The following is a 22,160-nucleotide window of genomic DNA, read 5'->3' as shown; positions in this document are numbered from 1 at the left end:
CTCCCCAATTTACCACCAATTCTCCTTTTTCTGTCTCTGCCCAGCAGCCAGTACAGTGCCTGGCATACCGAGGACAAGAAGGGCTTGTCGACTGACTGCTCTGCTCCGTCTGTCAGATCTGCCCTTTCCACCCATTCCCATGGCAGTCCCCCTCATCTGGGCTCCCCTCACGGCTGGCCACGCCAGAAATTCTGGTACTAGATTATATTCAATTTAGCAATTTACATGTGCTGTCCCTACGTACTACAGGTCTCGCCTCCCAGATGAGACTATACTCTCCCCAAGGATAGGGGTCTGTGTCCCCTACATCAATCATCACAACGTGGAGGCCATGGCAAGTACCTGGTATTTTTTTTTTCCAATGCCCAGAGGTGTCCCTGACCTGTCTTTCCCCCTTTTACTCCCAGCATATCAGGAGAAACAATCATTTCCATCCTATCTCTCCTCTCTCCAGCTTAAATTGCCCCACTTGGAATAGTGAAGAGTGAAATGAACAGGACCAAAAAACACCTGGATACCATAACAGCAATACTATTCAAAGCACAACAGTGAATGACAAGCTATTCTGAGTATTATAAATACTCAAATCAACTACACAGGACCTATGAGGAAACAAGTTATCCACCTCCAGAGAAAGAACTGATAACAAAAGCATGCATAGTATGGTTTTACATATTGATATACACAGATAACAACTTAACAAATGCTTGCTGACTCCCTGACTGCCTAATTGGTGCATCCCTGACTAAACAACATGGAGTTGGACCCGCCATGACTTGGGTCTAACACAGTGTTATCATCATCGGCTGAGTAAAAATGAGAAGCAGTGGACTGTGGATAGAAAGTGCCAACTTCAGAATGAGAAAAATCTGGGTTCAAAACCCATCTCTGACACACACAGGTTGAATCAGTCAGTCAACAAACATTTATTAAGCACTTATATTGTGCTAAATACTGAGAAGACAAATTTAAGCATAAAGAAAAACAGGCTCTGCCCTTCAAGAGCTTTCACTCTAAAGGGGGAAGCCAATGTGTAAAAGAAGCTGAAGGGTGGGGAAAGGGGACAACGGGGATAGAGGTAGCCTCACAAAGGCATGGCAGGCAAAGGCCACAGAGGGGTCTAGAGAGGAATGAGACACAGATGGCCTGGGCACCCTCCTTACTTAGGCTCCAGTAGGAGTCATCCAGTCCAGGGAGAGGCTGAAAGGGCAGAGTGTAGTTTCAATGTGTGAATTCTATGGGTGGAGTGAGCTTCTGGGATAAAGAGGTTTTTGGGGCAGGAGGAAAGAGATGTGACCTCAGGCAAGTCATTAAACCTCTCAGTGGTCTAGTCAACTCTCTAAGAGGACACTGCAGGGAACGTGCTCATAGGCACTGCCAGAGGTTTCCTCCCCAGCCCTTCACCGTACCAGTGAAATCACAGATTGGGCTTGTTAAACAGACCAATTTCATCCTGTCCCCTTCTCTCTGGTAGCAGTTAAAGAGAATGATGTTCCCCACAACAAACCAGCATTTTTCTCTCACTCTAAAATAGTAACTAGTAGCTGCTGGTGAATTCTATTATTGGGAGGACAAATCCCCTTTGTTTTTTTCTTTCCAAATTTCTTCCCACCCCCAACCACACACACACACACACACACACACACACCCACACCCACATATGCACCCCCCCCCCCCCCAGTTCTTCCATGACAAACCAAGCTGGCTTTAATGTCTACATGTCAGAGAGGCAGATACCAATCACGGGTGGGGCCTACCACCGCCACTTCCCCCCCACAACAATAAACTCCCCCCCCCCCCCCCCCCCCCCCCGGAAGCAGTTAACCCTAATTTTGTTTGGTTCAAAACATAGGCTGCAACCTCTGTGGTCTCTTCCTGTCTCTAGGGTGACTTTTATAGTGTGTGTGGGATGTTTAAGAGAGACCTTTTGGCTCCAACCAGTACTAACTAAATCATCCCAGATAAAAGAGATGCTATCTAATTCCCTGTTCCACGGCTTTTCATAAACTAGCTTCCTAGTGAGATAGAGACATTAAAAATCAATTTCTTTTGTTGTTCCAGAGGCCCAGGTGTGAAACACAACTCTCTTAAATGTCATTCTGTAAAATCATGTGCCTGCCTAGGCTTGAATTCCAATGCAGGAAAGGAAGCAAGCAGCTAAGAGCCAAGAGAAAAGCCCTTTGATTCGTTAATTCAATGTATGTGCACGATGGATGGATGGATGGACGGACGGACGCAGTCAAAGGCATGGAACTCTTTAGAGATGTGTAGCTCTCTCTGTTCTGACATCCACCGGCACATAAGCACCAGAGAAGAGCTACAGACAGCAGGAGCCAGGATTAAATTAAAGGCACTCTCTGATTAAGTGGGGGATGCTGGGAAGGCGAATGAACCCAGATCCCCAACATCATTCAGAAACCTCACCAAAAGATAGCATTTGTATGCCCCCAGCTTCAGGGGCATCCTAGAAAGATCGAAGTGCAGAGAAACCACTGTTCTTGTCTTTCATTTCATTTTGTTCTCCTTTTCTTTGGGGCTCCCTCGTTTACTAGGCTTGGCTGCCTGCTTTATGAGCCTGCACAGCTGGCCTTTTACACCGTGTCTGCTTTGATGTTGAGCCAGACCACCCCCGAGCTAGCTTTAAAACAACAATTCTTATGGGTAAAGATGAGGTGTAGGGGCATCCCGCTGGCCACCGCAGCTGAGCCGGGATTGCTATAGATAATGAACCCTGCTCCCCATTAGCATGGGACAGATTAGGTGTCTTCACTCCAAGCCGAGGCTGAAATCAGTCAGCGAGCACTGACCATGCCCCCGTGCTAGACAATGCAGACACATAGGAAAGCATCAAGTCACAGCCTGAGAGGAGCTCACGGTCTCATGAGGGAAGATGAGCTTTAATAGTTTAAAACTACACTCAGTCTTTGAGGACACCCTTTACAGAGAGATGCTGAAATAGAAGCAAAATGACTGGGGGCAGGGAGGGGTGAAGGCACCAGGAGCCAAGGAGATCAGGAAAGCGGAAAGAGAGGCTTGTGATGTGTAGGACGCTGCCACCTGCTAACTGAGGACAAGGAAATGACACTTTAGGGCATTCGTTAGAACTGGAGGTGTTGGAGGGTCTGCATAAATTAGGGAGGTGTAGAGTAAAGGGGATCATTTCACTCAGCAGCTTGCCACCAGCTCCACATGTCAGTCAGCTTTCAATTATCCCAGAGCATTTACGTGTAGCCACAAAGCCACTGACAAGGGGGCTGTATCACAAAGAGGACACCTGGGCTCACATCCCACCTCTGCCACTTCCTGTGTGACCCTGGGCAAGTCCCTTCACCTCGGGGGGCCTTAGTCTCCTCATCTGCAGTCTGAGACCGAGCCTCTGAGGGCCCTTCCAACCCTCCATCTAGGACCCTGGAGCTCAGGCTCAGCCTAGTGGGCCTTTGGGACAGCACGCCAATGACAAACATGATTCGTTTGGTGTCATCCGAGGAGACAGACGATGCCTTGCCTCATGTTGATATGGCACTGGACAGTTTACAAAGCAATCTTTTCATGACCTGGTAGTCGGGGGCAAGTATCCACTATCTCCTCTTATTAATTAGGAGGTAGAGGCTCAAACCACTTCAATGACTTGCCGGGGGTCACACAGCAAAGGAAGGGAGAAGCCGGGGCTGAACCTCAGGCTTCTGACTCCAAATGCAGGGCTCTTTGCACCATTCCATCCTGCCGTGTGGAGAATCAAACTGACAAGAGTTTGTCTAACACAAAAACCAATTAGCACAGAGAAGACTATTAAGGATGACTTTTTTTTGACCCACACGAATGACAGATATTGACCTAAGCTTCATACGAGGGGAAAGGACCCTGAATGCCCAGGCCCACTTGGCCTCTGCTCGTGCCCCAAGGGCTCTCTGGATTCACTGACTTGGTCTGGCCCACAACCGCCACACCTGGCTACCACAGGTCCTCCAAGCCCCCTTGACAAAGTAGAGATATCCCTTTCTCAGCTGGTTTCTGTCAAGGGAAGGATGGAGTTTTTCCAAAGGAATTTTACCAAAAATATCAATGTAATTCCATAAATATTAAGAACAATGAGTACAAGTTTTGGTCCCCAACTAACTTGACTTAAACAATCCAGAGTTCTGGCTCCCAGCTTCCAGTGCCTTTCATTCAGCCTTTTGTCGAGGGGGAGGGGTGCTGCCCTAAAGCCCCCCTTTTCAGCCCTTCGGTTCTCCCCTTCCCACTTCCTTATTTAGCTCTCTTCTCCCTGCAGGTGACAAGGTGGACCATGAGCTAAGGCAGAAACTAAGGCTGACAGAGAGAAGGAATACAAGAGGGATAAAGTTGGGCCCAGCTATGATCTGTTGTCTTTTCCCTTTCCTGCCTAAACCTTCCCATTACACCCTGTGATAAGACTAGGACACATCATCTTATGTTCAGTAGGGGCATCACACAGACACAGAGCATGGTGGAACCTAATTTTTCTAGCCAGAATTATGGAAGCATTTGTGGATTCACTCAGGCCCCGACAGCTTTCTTTAAAATCAGCAGTTAAGCAAGGTCTTTTCAGGATAGCACAGCGGATAAGAGTACTGGGCCTGGAAATCAGGAGGGCCTGGGTTCAAAACCTGCCTGTGACAGGAACTAATTGAGTGACCCTGTGCAAGCCCCGGGCCTTCTCCATGCCTGTTTCCTCATCTGTATAGGAGATGTTACCTGTAGCTCCCACCTCACATAGGCATTGTGAGAATCAAATGAGATGATGGATGTAAAATGTTTTGTAAACATGAACATACAGCTATATCAATGTTAGTTATACAAAATGACCATTTCCATTATTTCCCCATCAAGCAGGGAATGGCTGAACAAGTTATAGCGTGTGAATGTGATGGAATACTACTGCGCTGTAAGAAATGATGGAGGGGATGGCTTCAGAGAATCCTGGGAAGACTTATATGAACTGATGCAAAGTAAAGAACAGAACCAGGAGAACAATCGACAGGAACAGCAATACTGTAATGCTGAGTAACGGTAAAAGACTCAGTAATTCTGATCAATGGCCCAGCACAGTTCCAAAGGACTCATGATGAAGCACACTGCCCACCTCTGTACAGACTGAGGCATGTTTTCTTATATTTCTTTTTCTTGCAATATGGCTAATGTAGACATTTGTTTTGCGTGTCTAAACGTAATTGTAATGGACTTTACTTTTCTTGCCTTCTCAGTGGGAATGGGGAAAAGAGGAAGGAGAGAATCAGGACCTGAAAATAAAACTGAATTAAAAAAAAATAAAGTATCAATTCCTTTTATCCTCACGCCAATCCCAACAATTAGATGCTACTGCTATCCCCATTTTACAGGTGAGAAAACTAGGCAGAGAGAGGTTAAGTGACTTTCCCAGGATCATATAGCTAGGAAGTGTCTGAGACTGGATTTGAACTCAGGTCTTCCTGATTCTAGGCCCAGCTGCTCTATCCACTGCATCACCTAAGCTGGCCTGTACCACCTCGCTGCCTTGGGCAAATTCTTTAAATCTTGAAGCCTCTATTTCTTCATCTGGAAAATGGAGAGAATGGTCCCTACTCTTCACAGAATCCCTAGTTTCCTTCAAAGCCTGGCTCAAACGCCATCTTCCTTGACACCCCACTGCCACTGTCTTCCCATCCAAAATGCCACTGGATTTACTTTGTATCTACAAGTAAACATTGTATTCCCCATAGAACACAAGCTCCTGAACAGAGGGGCTATTCTCTGCTCTGCTTCGCAGTCCCAACACCCAATACTGTAATGGGCATGAGGAGTCACTTCCTAAGTGCTTACTGATGGGTGATAAGAATTGAAGGAGGAAATGTTGAGCATTTTGTAACTGGAAAGTGCCAGAAGAATCTAAGCTAGCAGTAATAAGCTCAAGTCTAACAGACAAACTAAGAAATACAGAGAAGACTGAGAAGTGACTCCTGATGAAAGGAGGGGACAGAAGACCTGGGCAGGGATGAGGAAGGAGCTGCTAACGTGACTACAGGTCCTTTTCCCACCTTTGAGTGCCATCTCTGAGCACAAATTTTCCCTCCCTAGAAAGGAGTTGGGCCTAGGAGCACATCAGGTGTAGCAGAAATCACTGTGTACAGTGTAGCAGCACTAGGTAAGTTGAGGGGAGAGGAAGAAGAAATTAAAAGGACAAAAATTAACTCTGTTGGGCTAGAGGCCCTGGGTGAATCAAGAAGGCTGCTAAAAGGTTAGCATCAGCCTTCCTCTAATCAGGCCAGAAACTACATCCTATTCTTTTCTATTTGGGAAGACTGAAGTCTTAGGGGCATAGGGAGCGGAGGGGAGGAGAGAAGGGTTAAGAGATGAAGAAATGAGGGAAGAGGTAAATACACTGATTTCTACTGCTAACTTTTATTGAAGGCTGGCATTTGTCCACTGGCACCTTGCCTGCTGGAACCAACGCCATGTTACTTGGACACAGTTATCTATTTATAGCCACCCACGAATCCAATCTGCTGATGCTGCCGTTTAGAGGCTGAGCAAAGAAGGTACTTCACCAAGCCCCTGATTCTATGGGCTGCTGAGAGGCCTAACTACCTCCAGCTCTTAGATAAGGAGCTGACTTCTAAGGCCTAAAAGTTTTCAGATCCTGGTGAGAGAGAATGACATAACCGACCTCGGCCAAACAGAAACACGGGCCTCACCTGAGCAGCTACCCACGACAGTCACAGACTGTCCTCAAAGTTTAGCACTTGGGTACATGCTCTGCTACATGATGTTTTATGACACCAGGCATAAATTAAGTTTCTGTCCAATCATAGTGGATGACAAGAGCTTTCTATTTAATGAATCATACGGCGACTCCTTTGGCAAAGAGCTGCCCCAAAGAGGTCTAAACTCGTCTTTCCCCCTCCCCCCAATACATTCCTATCTGCAAGGCACAGCCAGATAGGGAACAAAACCCACTTCCACCGGCAGCTGGATAGGAAGTGCACTGAAGAAGTAGAGCTTTACCTAGCCTCTGGCAGAAGACTTTAGGTTTACAAAGCACTTCATAAACATTCTCATTTTATCCTCACAATGAGCGTGAGAATTTATTATACCCATTTTACATATGAGGAAACTGAGGCAGGCAGTGAGGCTAAGTGACTTGCCCAGAGTCGCACAGGTATTATCTGTAGCTAGTTAAAGAAGATCAGGGCTTCTTGACTTCAGGTCAGGGCTCTGTCCACGAGTCACCCAGCTGCTTGCTGCAGAAAGTTTCCCTTTTTTTGAGAAGAGATTATGACACGCTCTATACTAACAATGCTGTCCCTAAGCTATGAATTTAATAAGCCAAAGCCTGGATGTGCTTTTGTTATCCCACTCTGCTCTCTTGTGGGCAACTGCTGTAGCATCACTTGCTTTTCCCAAGATAGTCGAAACAATCTTGGGGAAAAAATATAGTCCAATCCTAATGGAACGCAGCCAGCCATCACACACAATATCTTATGCCAAGGGCCAACTCACGTACCTTGGAACACAACTACGTAGTGAAAAAGCATGAGGAGGGGATGAGAGTTATATAAGTTCCCCAAGGCAAGGATCACAAAGAGGACCCCTCTGTTCCTGATCCTTTAACTCCTCCCTAGCCCCACCCTCTCCATCCCTCCCCCACCCAACACCTTCTGTCCATGGACTGCCAAAATCTGAGCTGGAGAACTGTGCGATGGGGGTGGGGGGCAGAAAATGAGGATAGACAGAGAGACAGTTGTGAAAGAGAAGGAAATTACATCTTGAACTCAACTGTGAAGTCTTTTTCATAAGCAACCCCAGAGGGAGCTGATCCTTAGGGACTTAGAGCAGTCTGGGGACAGGCATTGCAGCTACTTAGAAACACCAAGAAGTTAAGCTAGTTAAGTTAAGTAAGTTAAGAGACAGCCAAGAACACCGCTGGCAGATCCAGAACAGAGCGAGCCTGGGTTGGCAGGAATAGGGCAGAAGACAGGGGAAGGTATATTAGTTGGAAGGTACTGACAGCGGCTTCTGGTTAGTCATCCCAATGAGTGGGCAGAGCCATAGGTGCCCAAGACAGACAAGCACCAGCAAAAAGGCAGGATCAATCCTTCAACAAGTATTCAGTACAAGGTGCCGGGCACAGGGAATACAGATACGATGAAGGAAATGTGCCCTGGTCCCAGGGCGCTTGCAATCCAAACAGATGAAGACATGACTCATCCTAACAGGGCTGGGGTAGATGAGGAGCACAGAAAGAAGAGTCTGGTCAGGAGAATAATGGTGTTTGCTGGGGAAAGGAGAAAGGAGAAGGATGAGAAGCTTCCTTTAAGGATAGCATTGTAATGATGGGGAGGAGAAGAGGCCCTACCGAGATGCTTGGCAAGTGGAAGCAGGATGTTGTGGGGAGGAAACAGGCTCCCAAAACAAGTATGACTCCTTCTGTGGTATCCAAGGGAGGCAGCCCACGTGGAAAGACAATGAAGTGACCCATTATGATTCCAGAGAACCCATGATGCAACACGCCACCCACCTCCTGCCAGAGGTGAGGATGGATTAAGGTGCACTTCTGGGACATGGACAATGAAGGAATTTGTTTTGCTTGAATATGCATTATTTGTCACAAGAGTTTTGTTTTTCTTTTTTTCTTTTAAATGGGGAGAGGGGAGGTATGGGAGGAGGAAAAAGAGAGAAAGCAAATTTTGAAAAGTGGAGGGGACAGAAGACCTGGGTAGGGATGAGGAAGGAGCTGCTAACATGACTACAGGGGGCAGAAAATATGTAAACAGGCCCTATCCTAAGAAGAGAGAAATATTATGGGAATTTGCTATTGTATCATTTGCCATAGAGGACGACTCAGCATGAAGCATGTGCACCTTGGACCCTTCCCAACTGTACTTTGTTATCCAAGTAATATATACTTGTTATCCAAGTAATAATACTGGAAAACATGTCTCCATTTACCATTTACATTTTTAAATTTTTCATTTAAAAAAAAAAAAAAGAAATTAGGACACAGAATTTGACCTGCCCTAAAAGGAATGGATAATAATGGATTAATAAACACTACCTTCCTCACTGTCTCTCAGAACAGGACAATTGGAGAGTGCCCCTAAAGCTTGGATGGGGTAGTTTTAGAATAAAGAAGAAGAAATAAAGCATTTTCTGTTTTTCTCTTAAGGGGGAAGGGAACAAGCATTTATTAAGTGCCTACTACATGCCAGGCACTGTGCTATGTGCTTTTACAAATGTCATTTCATTATCAACCAGAAGCTACTAATGACTGGCTTCTCTGCAGTTTACAAGACTAATGCATTTACGAGGACAAAAATGAATATTCATCACGACAAGATCCACGGATGCCCAGACTAAGTGTTGTCTCTTTTTTTATCATATCCTTAACCTAACCCCTATGGGCATGCTTGAACGGTCCCAGAATTAACTAACATGTATTGATCGTCAATCCATAGGATAACAAAGTTCATGGCACCATTTCTATGGCCGTGGGGTGGTCCTGGAGGCAACCATAGGCACTCAGAGACTACCAGAGGAGGCCTAGGGGTCAGGAATAGCTTAAGGGGGAAAAGGAAAAGAAGACATGTGGCTAAGCTTGAAGTAAACCACCATGGAGTCTGGTCAGGGGAGTCTGATGGTTGTTTAAAAGACTGTTGTGAGGGGTAGCTAGGTGGCACAGTGGGTAGAGCTCCAGCCTTGGAGCCAGGAGGACCTGAATTCAAATCTGACCTCAGACACTTGACACTTACTGTGTGACCCTGGGCAAGTCACTTAACCCTGATTGCCTCACTAAAAAGAGGAGAAAAAAAAAACTGAGCCACAAGAGAAGGCAGAAGTTGAACACAGAGGCCGTTGGGTATTTATTGAACTGAATGGAAGGATTTGGAGAATCATCAAGAGGCAGAGTGCAAGAAGGCACCGCCAGGTATCACCGCTCTCCCACTTTACAGAGAAGGAGACTAGAGTCAGAAGAAAAGCAGTGACTGACATCCTTAACCTTCTGGGCTGGTGTTGCAGCAGCCAAGAACGTCCCCTGGTGCCATTGTTAGAAACAGAAGACGAGACTATTCAGATCCTGAGTCTGACCCTGCAGGTCACTCTGTATACCCTGAAGCCAAAGACCCTGAACGTTCAAAACCGCCACCTACTATTTTACTGATATTTTCTCAGTATGTTATACTGAAAGACAATTATTAAAATATTTTAAAAACAAGCTCACAGATCCAAGATTAAGCACCCTGCTAGAAAGAGAGGAATGTGGGACACCTAGAATAGCCCAAGACAAAAAATCTTGTTTCAAGACATAAGCTACTCTCGGCTTTACTGAGAATCAATTTCTTAGAATCACAAAGTACTCAGAACCCATTCAAAGTACAGTTAAAATGTTCTGGCTGTAAGTTCAAGCTATTGATTTAATTTGCTTAAATGACTTTTAAGTCAGATCAGGAATCTGAAAGTGTCAGGTTCAAATGAGTGGAATCACTGCAGAAAAAAGGAAAAGCCCACCAATGGAATCAATGGATAAAGTCCTGAAAACATGTGGTCCAGAACTAGGCAAAATGAAGCCATATTAGGGTTCCATTGTTTCAAAGTGTGTTTGGGAGTTGGGGGGAGGAGGTCTTTTAGACCAAGAGTGTCAAACTCAACAGAAACAGGGGCACCGAACCATCCATAAGGATCCCTGCTCGTGGCATACTGATTTAGAAAACCACATACTAACATTTTCTATGTTCTACTGCACTTTTATTTTGCTAAGATATTTCCCAATTAATCTGCTTCTCTAGCCTAGATTTTGATACCTCTGCTCTAGAACAACTCTGCTGAGACTCCTCCCACAATCCCACCCACAGTGTGCGACCCAGGACATCACTAATCCACAGTCAGTTCACGGCTCCTTTAGATTGGCAAAGGTCAGCAGTATTATTGTAACACCTCCCACCCTCCCAAAGAGGCCATTATTTCAATTTCCAAGGGTTATGATGCCCATTACTAATGAAACTTTAATACCATGGTGTTTCAAAATCTTCTACCTGTAATAATCCCTGCCCCTCCCCATGACCCAAGCCATAAAGAAAATTAATTATACATAAAGTGCAATTAAATACTGAAGTGGTGGAGATCCAAGCTCAGGAGGCCTGGATTTTGGTCCCAAATCCAGGATTACCTTTTATCCCTTTCAGTCACTCCAGTTGTAAAATGGAAATAATAATGACTAGGCCTCTGAACTGCCTTCCCAAGGTATTAAAAAATAAAGCAAATGTGAACGTTCTTTGAGCTCTCCGGAAGGGTGTTAATGACAATCAAATCACTATTATTACCTCTTCCATCATGGTGTCCTGGGTGACAGAGATATCTTCTTCTGTTGCTCCACTTTTTACCAAGTTTCGAAGTCGTATACAATACTCTCTCATCTGTGAAAAGAAAATGTCTATCATTAAAGCGTGTCCTAAATCAACTTTAATGCAGAACTGTCACTGGTTCGCTAACTCATTAAAACTGGTGCTGACAGATGCTGAAAGCAACGGAGCACACGGGAGCTTGCTCCTGACCCTACTTACCCTTTTCCCAATGGGTCCATGTAAATTCAATCTAATGCAGAACAAGGTATGCTAAAAACACTTTTCATGAGGACTAACTGCCAGTGTAAACAAAAGGTGGTAGGGAAAGGGCTGCTTTTGGAAGAAACTGGGCCCTGGAGCAGACTCACAGACACGGGCGACTATGCCACCTCCTACCCTGTGGCCAGGGACCACATTTCCAGGTCCCACCTAGTGAGCCTCGTAGATTTGACCTGCTCTGAATTTTACTTGTTGCTAACTTTTTCTTCCCCGCTGAGCAGTTGTGACTAATGCTATGCCAGTGCCTGAGGAACGAGAGAGGTCTCATTTATGGGTACATTTCAGGGTGGGATACATTATTTCAAATGGCAAAGAAGAACATGCCACACTGGAGATAAAAGCGAGCGAGGCACGGTGCGACTAATCGTGGAAATCCGGAGCAGGAGTAAAGGAAACACCCTGGTCACACGGAGGTACAGCGCGTTGACCGGGCAGTCCACAAGTGAGAAGCTCCAGTTCACTTCCAGTGATGGGAAACTCATCTAAAAGTGCGCCATTCTAAAGGTGACACCAAGAAGAACCCGTGGGTTTACAGCAACAGATTATAGCCTTGCAACTCCTACGCCCAAAAGGCTTCAGGCTGACAAAGCAGTTTCTCCTGCAGGCAGGTCAGCGTGAAGGCAGGTTAATAACAGCAGCTTCAACTACAGCTTCCCTCAGAAATCCTAACCCACTTGTGTCCCCGTGGCTTGTCCACAGAAGCCAACCCAGCACTCCATTTCAGGATATCAATGAAATGAGAGGTAGCCTGGCAGAAGGAGTCGAGAGCTGGCTTTGGAATCAGAAAGAGCTGTGTTTGAGTTCCGCCTCTGTCCCATACTGGCCGTGTGACCCTAGACAAGTCTTTTCTTGACCTCTCAGTGCCCCAGGCCACTCTCCAAAACTAGAAGTTGCAGAGTAGATGGATCCGCTCTGATAGAGGGGAGTGCCTCGTGATGAGGAAATCACAAGTTTTCCAGTCAGGAAAGAGATCAAGAAAGAAATGAGCAAAAACACTATAACACTTGTACACGTGAACATCAGGAAACACAAAAAAAAGCTGCACCAGCCATGAAATATACTAAGAAGAGAGATCATTGACCCCAAGGACGCCGCAAACCAGGGGATAAGCGTGCGCTGAGCTGCCCGAGGGACCCCAGGGATACCGAGGCTGAGGGCCTGAGGACAGAGAACAGCTGCCCATGAGCACCGTGGTCAGGAAGAAGACAGATGGGCGCTCTGGGGTACGCACAGGAGTAGCCCTCCCCACACTTCCTACCTTGTGATTCAGAATGTCATTCATTCTTCTAGTTGCCTCCGTTGTATGAGACTCAGGGAAGCACTTCTTAGGAACAACCCCATATTTTTCTAAAAATTAAAAAAAAATGTCCACAAATGAGTTTCACAACTATCACCAAATCACACTGGCAGAGCACATTTAGCTGGTAGTCTACCCAAACCAGCAGATCTTTTTTCAAAGGATCTACTACATAACACCATGTCTCTCCCATCTTGGACTTGATGCTGATTTCTTTAATCCAAACGTAAAATTTCACATTTACCCCTATTAAACTTCATCTTCCTAAATGTGATCCCAATATTTGGCCCAAATTGTATCATCAAACACATCATATCTTCCCCCAGCTCTATGTCATCTGCAAATATGATAAAGGCCATTTTGGCTTTCACCAAATCATGGACTAAAAAAAGGTCAAGTGGGAAAGAGGCAAGCACAAATCTTTGGGGCCCTTCAGAAAACACTTCTTTCCAACAATGAACTATTTTTTTTTGGGAGGCAGGAAGAGAGCAATTGGGGTTAAGTGATTTGCCCAAGGTCATACAGCTAGTACGTGTCTGAGGCCAGATTTAAACTCAGGTCCTCCTGATTCTAGGGCCCGTACTCTATCCACTGAACCACCTAACCGTCTCTAACAATGAACTATTAATAACTATTCTTCGGGTCCAACCACTTCCAAATCCACTTATTCTCTAATCTCTCCCACCTTTTCCCATCTTTCCCACAAAAACAGAATGAGAGGCTCTGTCAAACGCTTTGCTAAAATCAGCCTAGAGCCCAGTATTTTACTGATCTAGAAGCCTCAGAGAAGTCATACTGGCTCTTTGTGATCACAGCTGCCTTTTCAAGATATTCACTAACCAGCCCCAGAATTTTCCCGGAATTGAATCCAGCTCAGTGGCCTGTTTGCAGACCCCATTACCTACCTTCCCTACTCTTTAAAAACTGAGACAAGTGCCCTTCTTGGGGTACCTCTCACACTCTCCACGATCTTTCAAAGACCATTGCAAAGGCTCATTAATCACATCTGCCAGTTCTTTCACACCTGAGGATTCTATTTATTTGGAAATGGTGCCTTGAACTCATCAGAGGTAATGAGATCTTCCTATCCCCAGATTTAGCCTAGGTATCAACTCCCTATAAGCTATTTCTGTTTTTCCTTGTCAGCCCAAAGGTCATTCTCTTAGCCAAGAAAACAGAAGCAAAATAAGACTGAGTAACTACTGGCCTTCTCTGTATTTGCGGTTTTTACTGTTTCATCCCTCCTTTATTCTTCCTCTTCTCCCCAAAATGGCTCAAACAAACCAAAAACAAGACCAGCCCTTTTTGGTGTGCTTATGTTTTCTCCCGATCGTTAGCTCTAGCAGTCCTGGCATTATTTTTACAGGACCCTGCCATGTTTCGACAGCCATCCTCCATTGCCCGTCCTTGCTCCCATCCTGTGTCCAAGGTGTCTTCTCATAAGTTAAATTTGTTGATACTCTCTTTAGACAATTCCCCCTTTGCTTTTCCATCAAAATAGTTTCTCTTTTTGTCTTCATAATTTCATTCTTCTCATCACTCCGAGGCTGCCTTCCCCTGGAAAATTTTAGTTCTTGGGATCTTACCTTGCATAGTTTCACTCTGAATCTTCTGAAATCTATTCTCCTAAAAACTAAGGTTATATGTCAAACTATTCTTGGCCTACCTCTCTTCTACCACAAATTCTAATATAGAGTGGAATGGGCCCTTGGCATCCCATACCTGGACAATTACAATAGCCTGATGGTTGGTCTTCACATTTCTCCCCACTCCCATCCTTAGTCCATTTAGCTGCCAAAATTATCTTCCTAAAGCCAAATTCTGACCCTGTCCACCCTCTAACTCATTAAAGTCCAGTTGTTCCCTACTACATCCAGGATCAAATGGAAAAGCCAATGTCTCGGCTTTAAAGCCCTTCTTAACCTGACCCACTTGTTTCCAGTCTTGTTAACTCTGTTGCATCTCACTCCCTTCCAGTACTCTGTGATTCAGTGATGCTGCCCTCCTTACTGTTTCTCACACATGATGCTCTATCCTCCAACTCTGTGAGTTTTCACAGGTTGTCCCCCAGGCCTGGAATGCTCACCCTCCTTATCTCCATGTCCAGGTTCCCTTGAGATCCCAGCTAAAATCCCAACATCTACAAGAAGCCTTTCCTGATTCTCCATTAATGCTAGCACCTTCCGTTTCACGTTAGTCCCAGTTCAGCCTAGTAATATCTTGTCTGTACACCAATGTTCACATATTGTTCTTCCCATTAAGCCACAAGCCTCTCTGAGAGCAGGAACTGTCCTTCTTTTGTATCCCCAGTGCTTGGCACAGTGCCTGGCACACAGCAGGTGCCTAATAAACACCTGATGACTTGACTTCTCGTTACCACTCCTACACTCCCAAATTCCCAATGTTTTGTCTCTGCAACAAGTTCTCCTTGTGGGTGAGAATTAACTCTAAGATAGAACTTTCCCTCCCCTCTACCTTTTAAAGGATGGAATTGTTAAGGAAAGTCAAGAAGTCAGTAGCTATTATGCTTTGAGCAAAGATCTAGTACATATGTGAATACTGTCTCCTAAGGATTACTACATCATGCTCTCCCTTATCAGGTTAGTGAACTGTTTTCTAGCCTTATCTATTTCCTCTTTCTGTCCAGGTGGTCTGTTGCATAATCAATTCTGTTTCTGCCCACACACATCTTCACCTCATATAATAGCTTCTGTAAGACTACATTCCCAACTGCATGTAGGACTTTTCAGGAAAATAAGTTTGGATTGTGTCTTGAGGAAAAACAGTGATGCTTCAGAATCTCATCTCTTAGGGACCTTCGCGGCCATCTAGTGCAACCTCTGCCTGAAGCATCAGTCCCCACTATAACCTTCCCAACAAGTGGTCAACCAGCCACCACTTGAAACCATAGAAAGGTAGTGAGTTCTCACAGGATAACTAATCTGGAGCTTGAAGGCCGACATAGGCTTTTGAGAGCCTATCATTTGTTTAACTGCCTCTTCACCAAAACATACTGATTCATTCTGTGCTGCGTTAATTAACAGAAGTCAGGGTCATCAACAAAATAGAGGCTATGTGAGGAAGGAATGAAGGATGAGGAAGAACAAACCCTTCTTTCAGGTCAAATGGATGTCACGAATTAGCTACGAATTAAGAGTCCAGCACTAGAATCCTGGGCCTTTAATATGGTCTATTTCAGTTCCTTTAATTGATCAACATTCTGGGAAACAATGTCTTACCAATGATATTGACTAGCATATCCCATTGTCCACCATCATTTGCAGGATTAGTAAGTAAGTACTGCACCAGCCTTCCATCCTCTGGTTCCTCGGCTGTTTCAACGAAAGCATTCAAAAAGAAATAACAGCGTTCAACCTGGAACATAATAAGGCAAGTCAGGCAAAAGTGAGGTGAAAACCCAGCAGATATGCTATATGAATATGGCCAATGGAACATTTGTGGGCCTCATGTACTATTTCACTTCCTAATCAGTCTGGTTCCTGAATGCCAAAATATGCCTTCAAGAGTCTGTCATTGGTTAACTATTTCTTCTTATACTTGAGTACTGCTTGAATAGCCCAGTCACACCATAATAATGACTGCTTCTGCACTACATTAGTAGAAGTACAGACGCAAGACCAACGGAGGCCCGAGCCCCACTGTAATACGTTCTAGTCAGACTCTATCTTAAATATTGTGTTCTGTTTCCACTACCACGTAGCAGAGGCATGGACAAAATAGAGAACATTCAGAAGATCACAATCAGGACACTGTGTCCTATGAGGACCGGTGGAAGGATCTCGGGAAACTAAAACCCGAATACTTGAAGGGAACACGATCACAGCTTGGAAGAGCTTTAATACGGAAAGAGGAAGAGCTTTATTCTGCTGGGCCCTAGAGGATCTAACTAGGATCAGCAACAGAAGATCCAAGGATACCGATTTGGGCTCATAGAAACAAGAAAACACTAACAGAGATGTCCGGAAAATGGAACTCACTACCTTTCTAAGTCTTCAAGTGGTGGCTGAATGACTACTTGTCAGGAAGGTTATAGTGGGGACTGACGCTTCAGGCAGAGGTTGCACTAGATGGCCGCTAAGGTCCCTAGGAGATGAGATTCTGAAGCATCACTGTTTTTCCTCGAGACACAATCCAAACTTGTTTTCCTGATAAGTCCTATATGCAGTTGGGAATGTAGTCTTACAAAGGCTAAAGAATGTAGACGACCTAGTGGAATGATCAGAAATACCAACAGGTATAGAGGAGACAGGCAATAGTGCAATGAGGGGACTTCCCTGCCAGCTGCTAACAGCTTTGCCTTTGTAGGAGAGGGACCTGTAATACCTCAGAGAGTACAACAACGGCGCATCACCTACGGGACGAGGGGTGGCCCCAAACTGGAAACCCAGGCTCTGAAGAAGAAGGTCTTACTGAGAAGCTGTGCGTGACAATGAATGGGAACAGCTCGGCGAGGAGTTCACTCCCATACCTTGTCCCAGAAAAACAGATACGACTGACTGAACTCGAATTCTTCAATGTTGAACTTTTTCATAAAAGGAAGTCTCATAACGTTCAGACACGAAAAGATCCAGCATCTCCCTGCAAAAAGAAAAGAAAACAGAAACCCCAAGTCACTGTATTCTCCTAGGTTGCATTAGACACACAACTGCATTTCCTGGTGAGCATCATGCTGCAGTCTTGGACAACTCAAGAATAAGACAGAGATAGGAGCAGATAAAAATGACCACATACGCAGCTCCTCAAAAGAAGACCTGGATCTATACAAAAGAATGGTCCAAATGACCAATGAAAGACGTTCCAAATTGCCAACAAGGGAAATGTGCATGGAGACCACTCATACCCAGCCAACTGGCAAGAGAACCAAAGATGAGCATAGTCAGAGTTGAAGGGGTTGGGCAAGGAGAGGCAGGCATTCTAGGGCATTGTTGGTGAAGCTATGGATTGGTCCAACAGAAAGTAATCTGGAATCATACTGAGAAAGTGACCAAAACATCCATACCCTTTGACCAAGAGATCCTACTGCTAGGCGTACACCCCAAGAAGGTCCAAACTTGAAAGGTCTTATCTACGTCTGAATATGTATAGCACCACTTTTTGTGGGAGCAAAGAACTGGAAATAAAGTATACGCCCACTGATTGGGAAAGAGCTAAATAAATAGCAACAAATAAACCTAACTGAATATTACTGTTACAAGAACCAATAAATATGAATACATAACTCCTATAAACCATGGTCTGGGGACCACTACATTTCTAGACATCTTCTATCTGTCCCTAGAATTGTCTGTCTGTCTGTCTCTCTCCTCATTGTATAATTTTATTTTGTGGACCTGACTCTCTTATGTGCTGATGGGGTTGGGGACGGGTAAGGGGAAAAAAAAAACCCTGCTTATCTTACTGGTATATAATAAGAACTTCAAAATTACTGGAGAATACATTGACTAGTCTAACTGCCCTGGTCCTGTATCTTATCTTTTTGCACATAGGAATAAGAGAAACCAATAAAGTACCCAAACAGCTGCTTTTCTCTCCAGCATAGATGCTGGACAGCAGACAGCCCAGGAAGCTGGGCCTGACTGGGTGCCTTGAATAGTTTCCTCAGTTGGAAGTTAACTGGCCTGTAAGAAAACTGAACCTAAAACGTTGGCTGGTTGTTTATACTGGTACTAACCAACCTACACATGCAAATGTAACATTTTAATGCAAATACACCTGGAGTCCTCCCACTTCTAACTGCTGAAAATGGGCTGGAATTAGCAGAGGGAGGCTGGAGCTTTGCCCCAGGGAGCACTGGGCAGCAGTTATTTCAGGCTGTCTCTCCCTCCCACCACCCCCTCAGTTCCCAGGCATCACTCTCCTCTCTTGGGTAGAGTGGAAGCCCCCACACATCTTGCCCTCCAAGAACCAGGGTGAAGTCACTGGCAAAAGTGGGACAGGAGCCCCCATCATCGCCTCACTCCTCGCCCTCTCGAATCCCTATCTTCCTCTGCCCTCCCTTGCCATTGTGACCTCTGGAACTCTCCCCCATTACGAAGCCCCTTCCTCTTGAACATCTTCCACATTCTGGGGCTCACTGAAACCTAACCTTCTTCTGAAGACACCACATCTCTTGGCAACCTCCCCAAGGCTGGCTGCTCATCCTCTTACCCTCTGACCCACTGCATCAGGAAGAGAAGTTGGCATCATCTGTTCTCTCTAAGGCTGCTTTCGGACGCTCCCAGTCAGCAACCACCTCTCTTCCTTTAAGGCCCATTCTGCCTTGTTCTGGTCACCTACGGACCTCTACATCATCTCCCTAATTCTGATTAGATCAGTCATCTCCATCCCACCCCCAACCCCTTAGAAAACGCTGGCCTCCAGTTCCTTACCCTTCTCAACTCCCATGACTCCTGGCTCTGGTCTGCTTCAAGTACACACAGAGTAGCTGGCCATACCCTAGACCGAGACTCCTTAATTTTGTGTGCCGTGGGTCTAATGTGGTTTGTTTTTCTTTAAATTCATAGTTGAAGGAAATGTTAAGTTGATGTTAAAGACTAGTGAAAATAAAACTGTGATTTTTTTTCCCATCGAGGTTCATGGACTCCAGGTTAGGAGCCGCTCCAAATGAATTTGCTGGAAATAAAAATACCACCACACATACTAAAGCCTGTACTTTGACATGTTTTTCCTATCATGAAAGTAGAGCTCTACCAATATACCCACAGACTTCTGTCCAGGTCTCTCTTGTGACAAAGGGCAGAGCGCTTGATCAGTGGCCATGGAACAGAAAAACGCTGCCAAAGAGATCAAGGCCATGACTTTGGCGTCCTCAGTGTGAGGCTTGTTTGAGTCAAGCACTAAAAACCAACACCAATGGGTGCCATCTTAGAGCGTCAACACTTTTTAAAGAAGGCCTCCTGGTGCCTGCTGCACTGGCCGTGGCAGACAACAGTGTATGAGGCACTAGAGACAAGAGCAGCAGCATTAATAATGATATCGACTTATTGGGAAATCAGCATTTGCTGCACTGTAAGAGTTAAAGAGGCCCAGACTAAGTACTTCAGGAAGAAAGCACAATCAGTCAATCTCTTCTAGCAATTTACTTCAAGTTCTTCAAGCAAACTTTCCTCATTTCCCTGAGTGGGGCCGAGAGGAGAGCAAGCGAACATGATCTCCTAAGGAAAAGCGAGGGAGCAGCCAAGAAATCCAATCTCCAAAAGTAACTCTCCCTTACCTGAATTCTTCTGGTTGGTGACAGGCTTGCCTTCCTGAGGCACGGCGTGCTGAAAGACATGCTGCGTGTCCTGCACCGTGGAGCGCCGCAGACAGACGTCCAGCAGGTCGTGGGTGCTCCCCACGTTCTGGGCCAGGGAGAACAGGGGGTCGCTGCTCAGCTTCTGGGTGATGGCAGCCAACTTCCTGAGGCTCAGCCCCGCTGGACAGTCGCTCACTTGAACACAAAGAGACAGGTTGAGGCTAACTCAAGCTGCGGGCGACTTTCCGGATTTCTCAGGTCTTAGGCTGGAAGGGGCCTGAGAGACCACAGAGGCCAACCGTACTCTTTACCAATTTACTTTATAAATCCACTTTACAAAGAGACCGAGGTCCTGGCCTTGTGCAAACATTCAGGACGCACAGGTCCACTCCATACAATGGGGAGGTTCTCTGAGGCCCCCCCATGTTCCCATGAACCCAACCCTTAGGACTTATGATACGCCCCCATTCTCAAGGGGCACAGTTCTAGACCTCCGATCCCACGAGCCAGCCCTGCCACTTGTCTAGCTGGGTGACCTTGGAGCACTCCCCCACCCCCGCCTCAGTTTCCCCGTCTTGTCAAGTAAAGGGGTAAGACCAGACGATGTCCGAGGACCTTTCTACCTCTGGACCTCTGATCCCAGGACCCGGCCCTGCCACTTGTCTAGCTGGGTGACCTTGGGGCGCTCGCTCCCCTCGCCCAGCCACCCGCCGCCTCAGTTTCCCTGTCTTGTCCATCGAGGAGGCGAGACTCCTCTCTACCCCCGGGCCCCAGTTTCCCTGTGCCATCCTAGCAGGGCTGGAGTCCGAGGGTCCTTCCTCCCTTCTTCCGCGGTGGGGGGTGGGAGACGCTGGGCACACGCACGCGGCGGGGCGCGCGCACGCAGGGTCCCGACACCCCCCCCCCGCCCCGACCCCCAACGCTCCCCCCTCGACTCTCACTCGCGTCGTTCATGGCGACGGCGGTGCGCGCGCGGCCTCGTAACGGTCGCTGTCCGGGGGGTCCCGAGGCGGGCCGGGGGCGGCGCTGGCGGCGGTTGGTCCGGGTCCGGTCTGGGTCCGGCTCCGGCGGGCGGGGGCAGGCGCCGGGGTCAGGCGGAGCAGGGCCGGGGTGAGCGGGGCAAGCGGCGGGATGGGGCTCGCGGACACCCGGAGCGCCGGAAAGAGGAAACGCACTCGGCCCCGGCGAAGCCGGGAGGGATAAACGGGGTCCGCCGAGGGACAAACCTCGCCCCTCGCGTTGCTGAGTCAGCGCCGTCGGGGGAGCGGGCCCCGCCCGGAGGCGGGGCAGGCCGGCTCCGTGACGACGACGCCGGCGGCGGCGGCGGCGGGGCCCCCGGGGCCCGGGGCCGGGCCGCCACGATCACCCCGCGATCAACAGGTCATCGCAGCCAGCAAGCGTTAAGCGCCTGCTGTGTGCCTGGGGGACGGGACCCAGACACGAAGGACAGGCCTAGCTCTGGGGCAGGAAGGGACCCCGCCCCCACATTTTACAGAGGAGGAAACGGAGGCCGGGCGCGACTTGCCCGGGGTCACATTGTGGTGGTCCCAGTCTCAGCTGTAGCAAGCCACCTCCTCCCCGCCTGCACACCGCCCCCCCCCCCGTGTCCCAAAAGTCTTAGAGCGGGGAAGCTTCGAACAGAGACACCCGGGATCAAGGGACGCGAATCCACTGCCCGTTACAGGCGGAGGCAGCGCGTGGGGGGAGAGCCCCACACCGGGAGTCCGAAGGATGGCTCTGACTTAGCAACGATCGAGGCCGGGACACCCGTGATTCCGGAGGTCCCAGAGGAAAGAGGGATGTCCTGACCGAGACATGCACCTCCTGGACGTGGCCAACGGACTCCCTCCCTCCCTCCCTTCCTTCCTTCTTTCCTTCCTTCCTTCCTCCTGCCCTCCCTCCCCTGCCTTCTTTCTTCCCTTCCTTCCTGCCTTCATTCCTTCCTTCCTCCCTTCTTTCCTTTTCTTTTTCTTCCTTTCACAGAGAGAGAACATAA

At 47.1% G+C, this 22,160-nt stretch overlaps 1 protein-coding gene across 1 annotated transcript in view; it reads right to left on the bottom strand.

The window, feature by feature from the left end:
- The window catches only part of BLMH (bleomycin hydrolase), a 45,588-nt gene extending 24,363 nt beyond the window's left edge, over positions 1–21,225 (bottom strand). The window contains exons 1-6 of the mRNA XM_027861637.1: positions 21,106–21,225; positions 20,144–20,359; positions 17,399–17,508; positions 16,149–16,284; positions 12,871–12,959; positions 11,313–11,405 (exon numbers count right to left, since the gene is read on the bottom strand). Coding sequence (XP_027717438.1) covers positions 11,313–11,405; positions 12,871–12,959; positions 16,149–16,284; positions 17,399–17,508; positions 20,144–20,359; positions 21,106–21,118 — 657 coding nt within the window. The 5' untranslated portion in view covers positions 21,119–21,225. The remainder of the gene's footprint in view (positions 1–11,312; positions 11,406–12,870; positions 12,960–16,148; positions 16,285–17,398; positions 17,509–20,143; positions 20,360–21,105) is intronic.
- Positions 21,226–22,160: the final 935 nt, after the last annotated feature.

The sequence above is a fragment of the Vombatus ursinus genome, unplaced genomic scaffold (assembly GCF_900497805.2).
Source record: "Vombatus ursinus unplaced genomic scaffold, bare-nosed wombat genome assembly UNPS02014768.1, whole genome shotgun sequence".
NCBI classification, from domain to species: Eukaryota; Metazoa; Chordata; class Mammalia; order Diprotodontia; family Vombatidae; genus Vombatus; species Vombatus ursinus.
The sequence above is the reverse complement of the archived record's forward strand: the minus strand, read 5'-3'. Positions and strand labels throughout refer to the sequence as shown.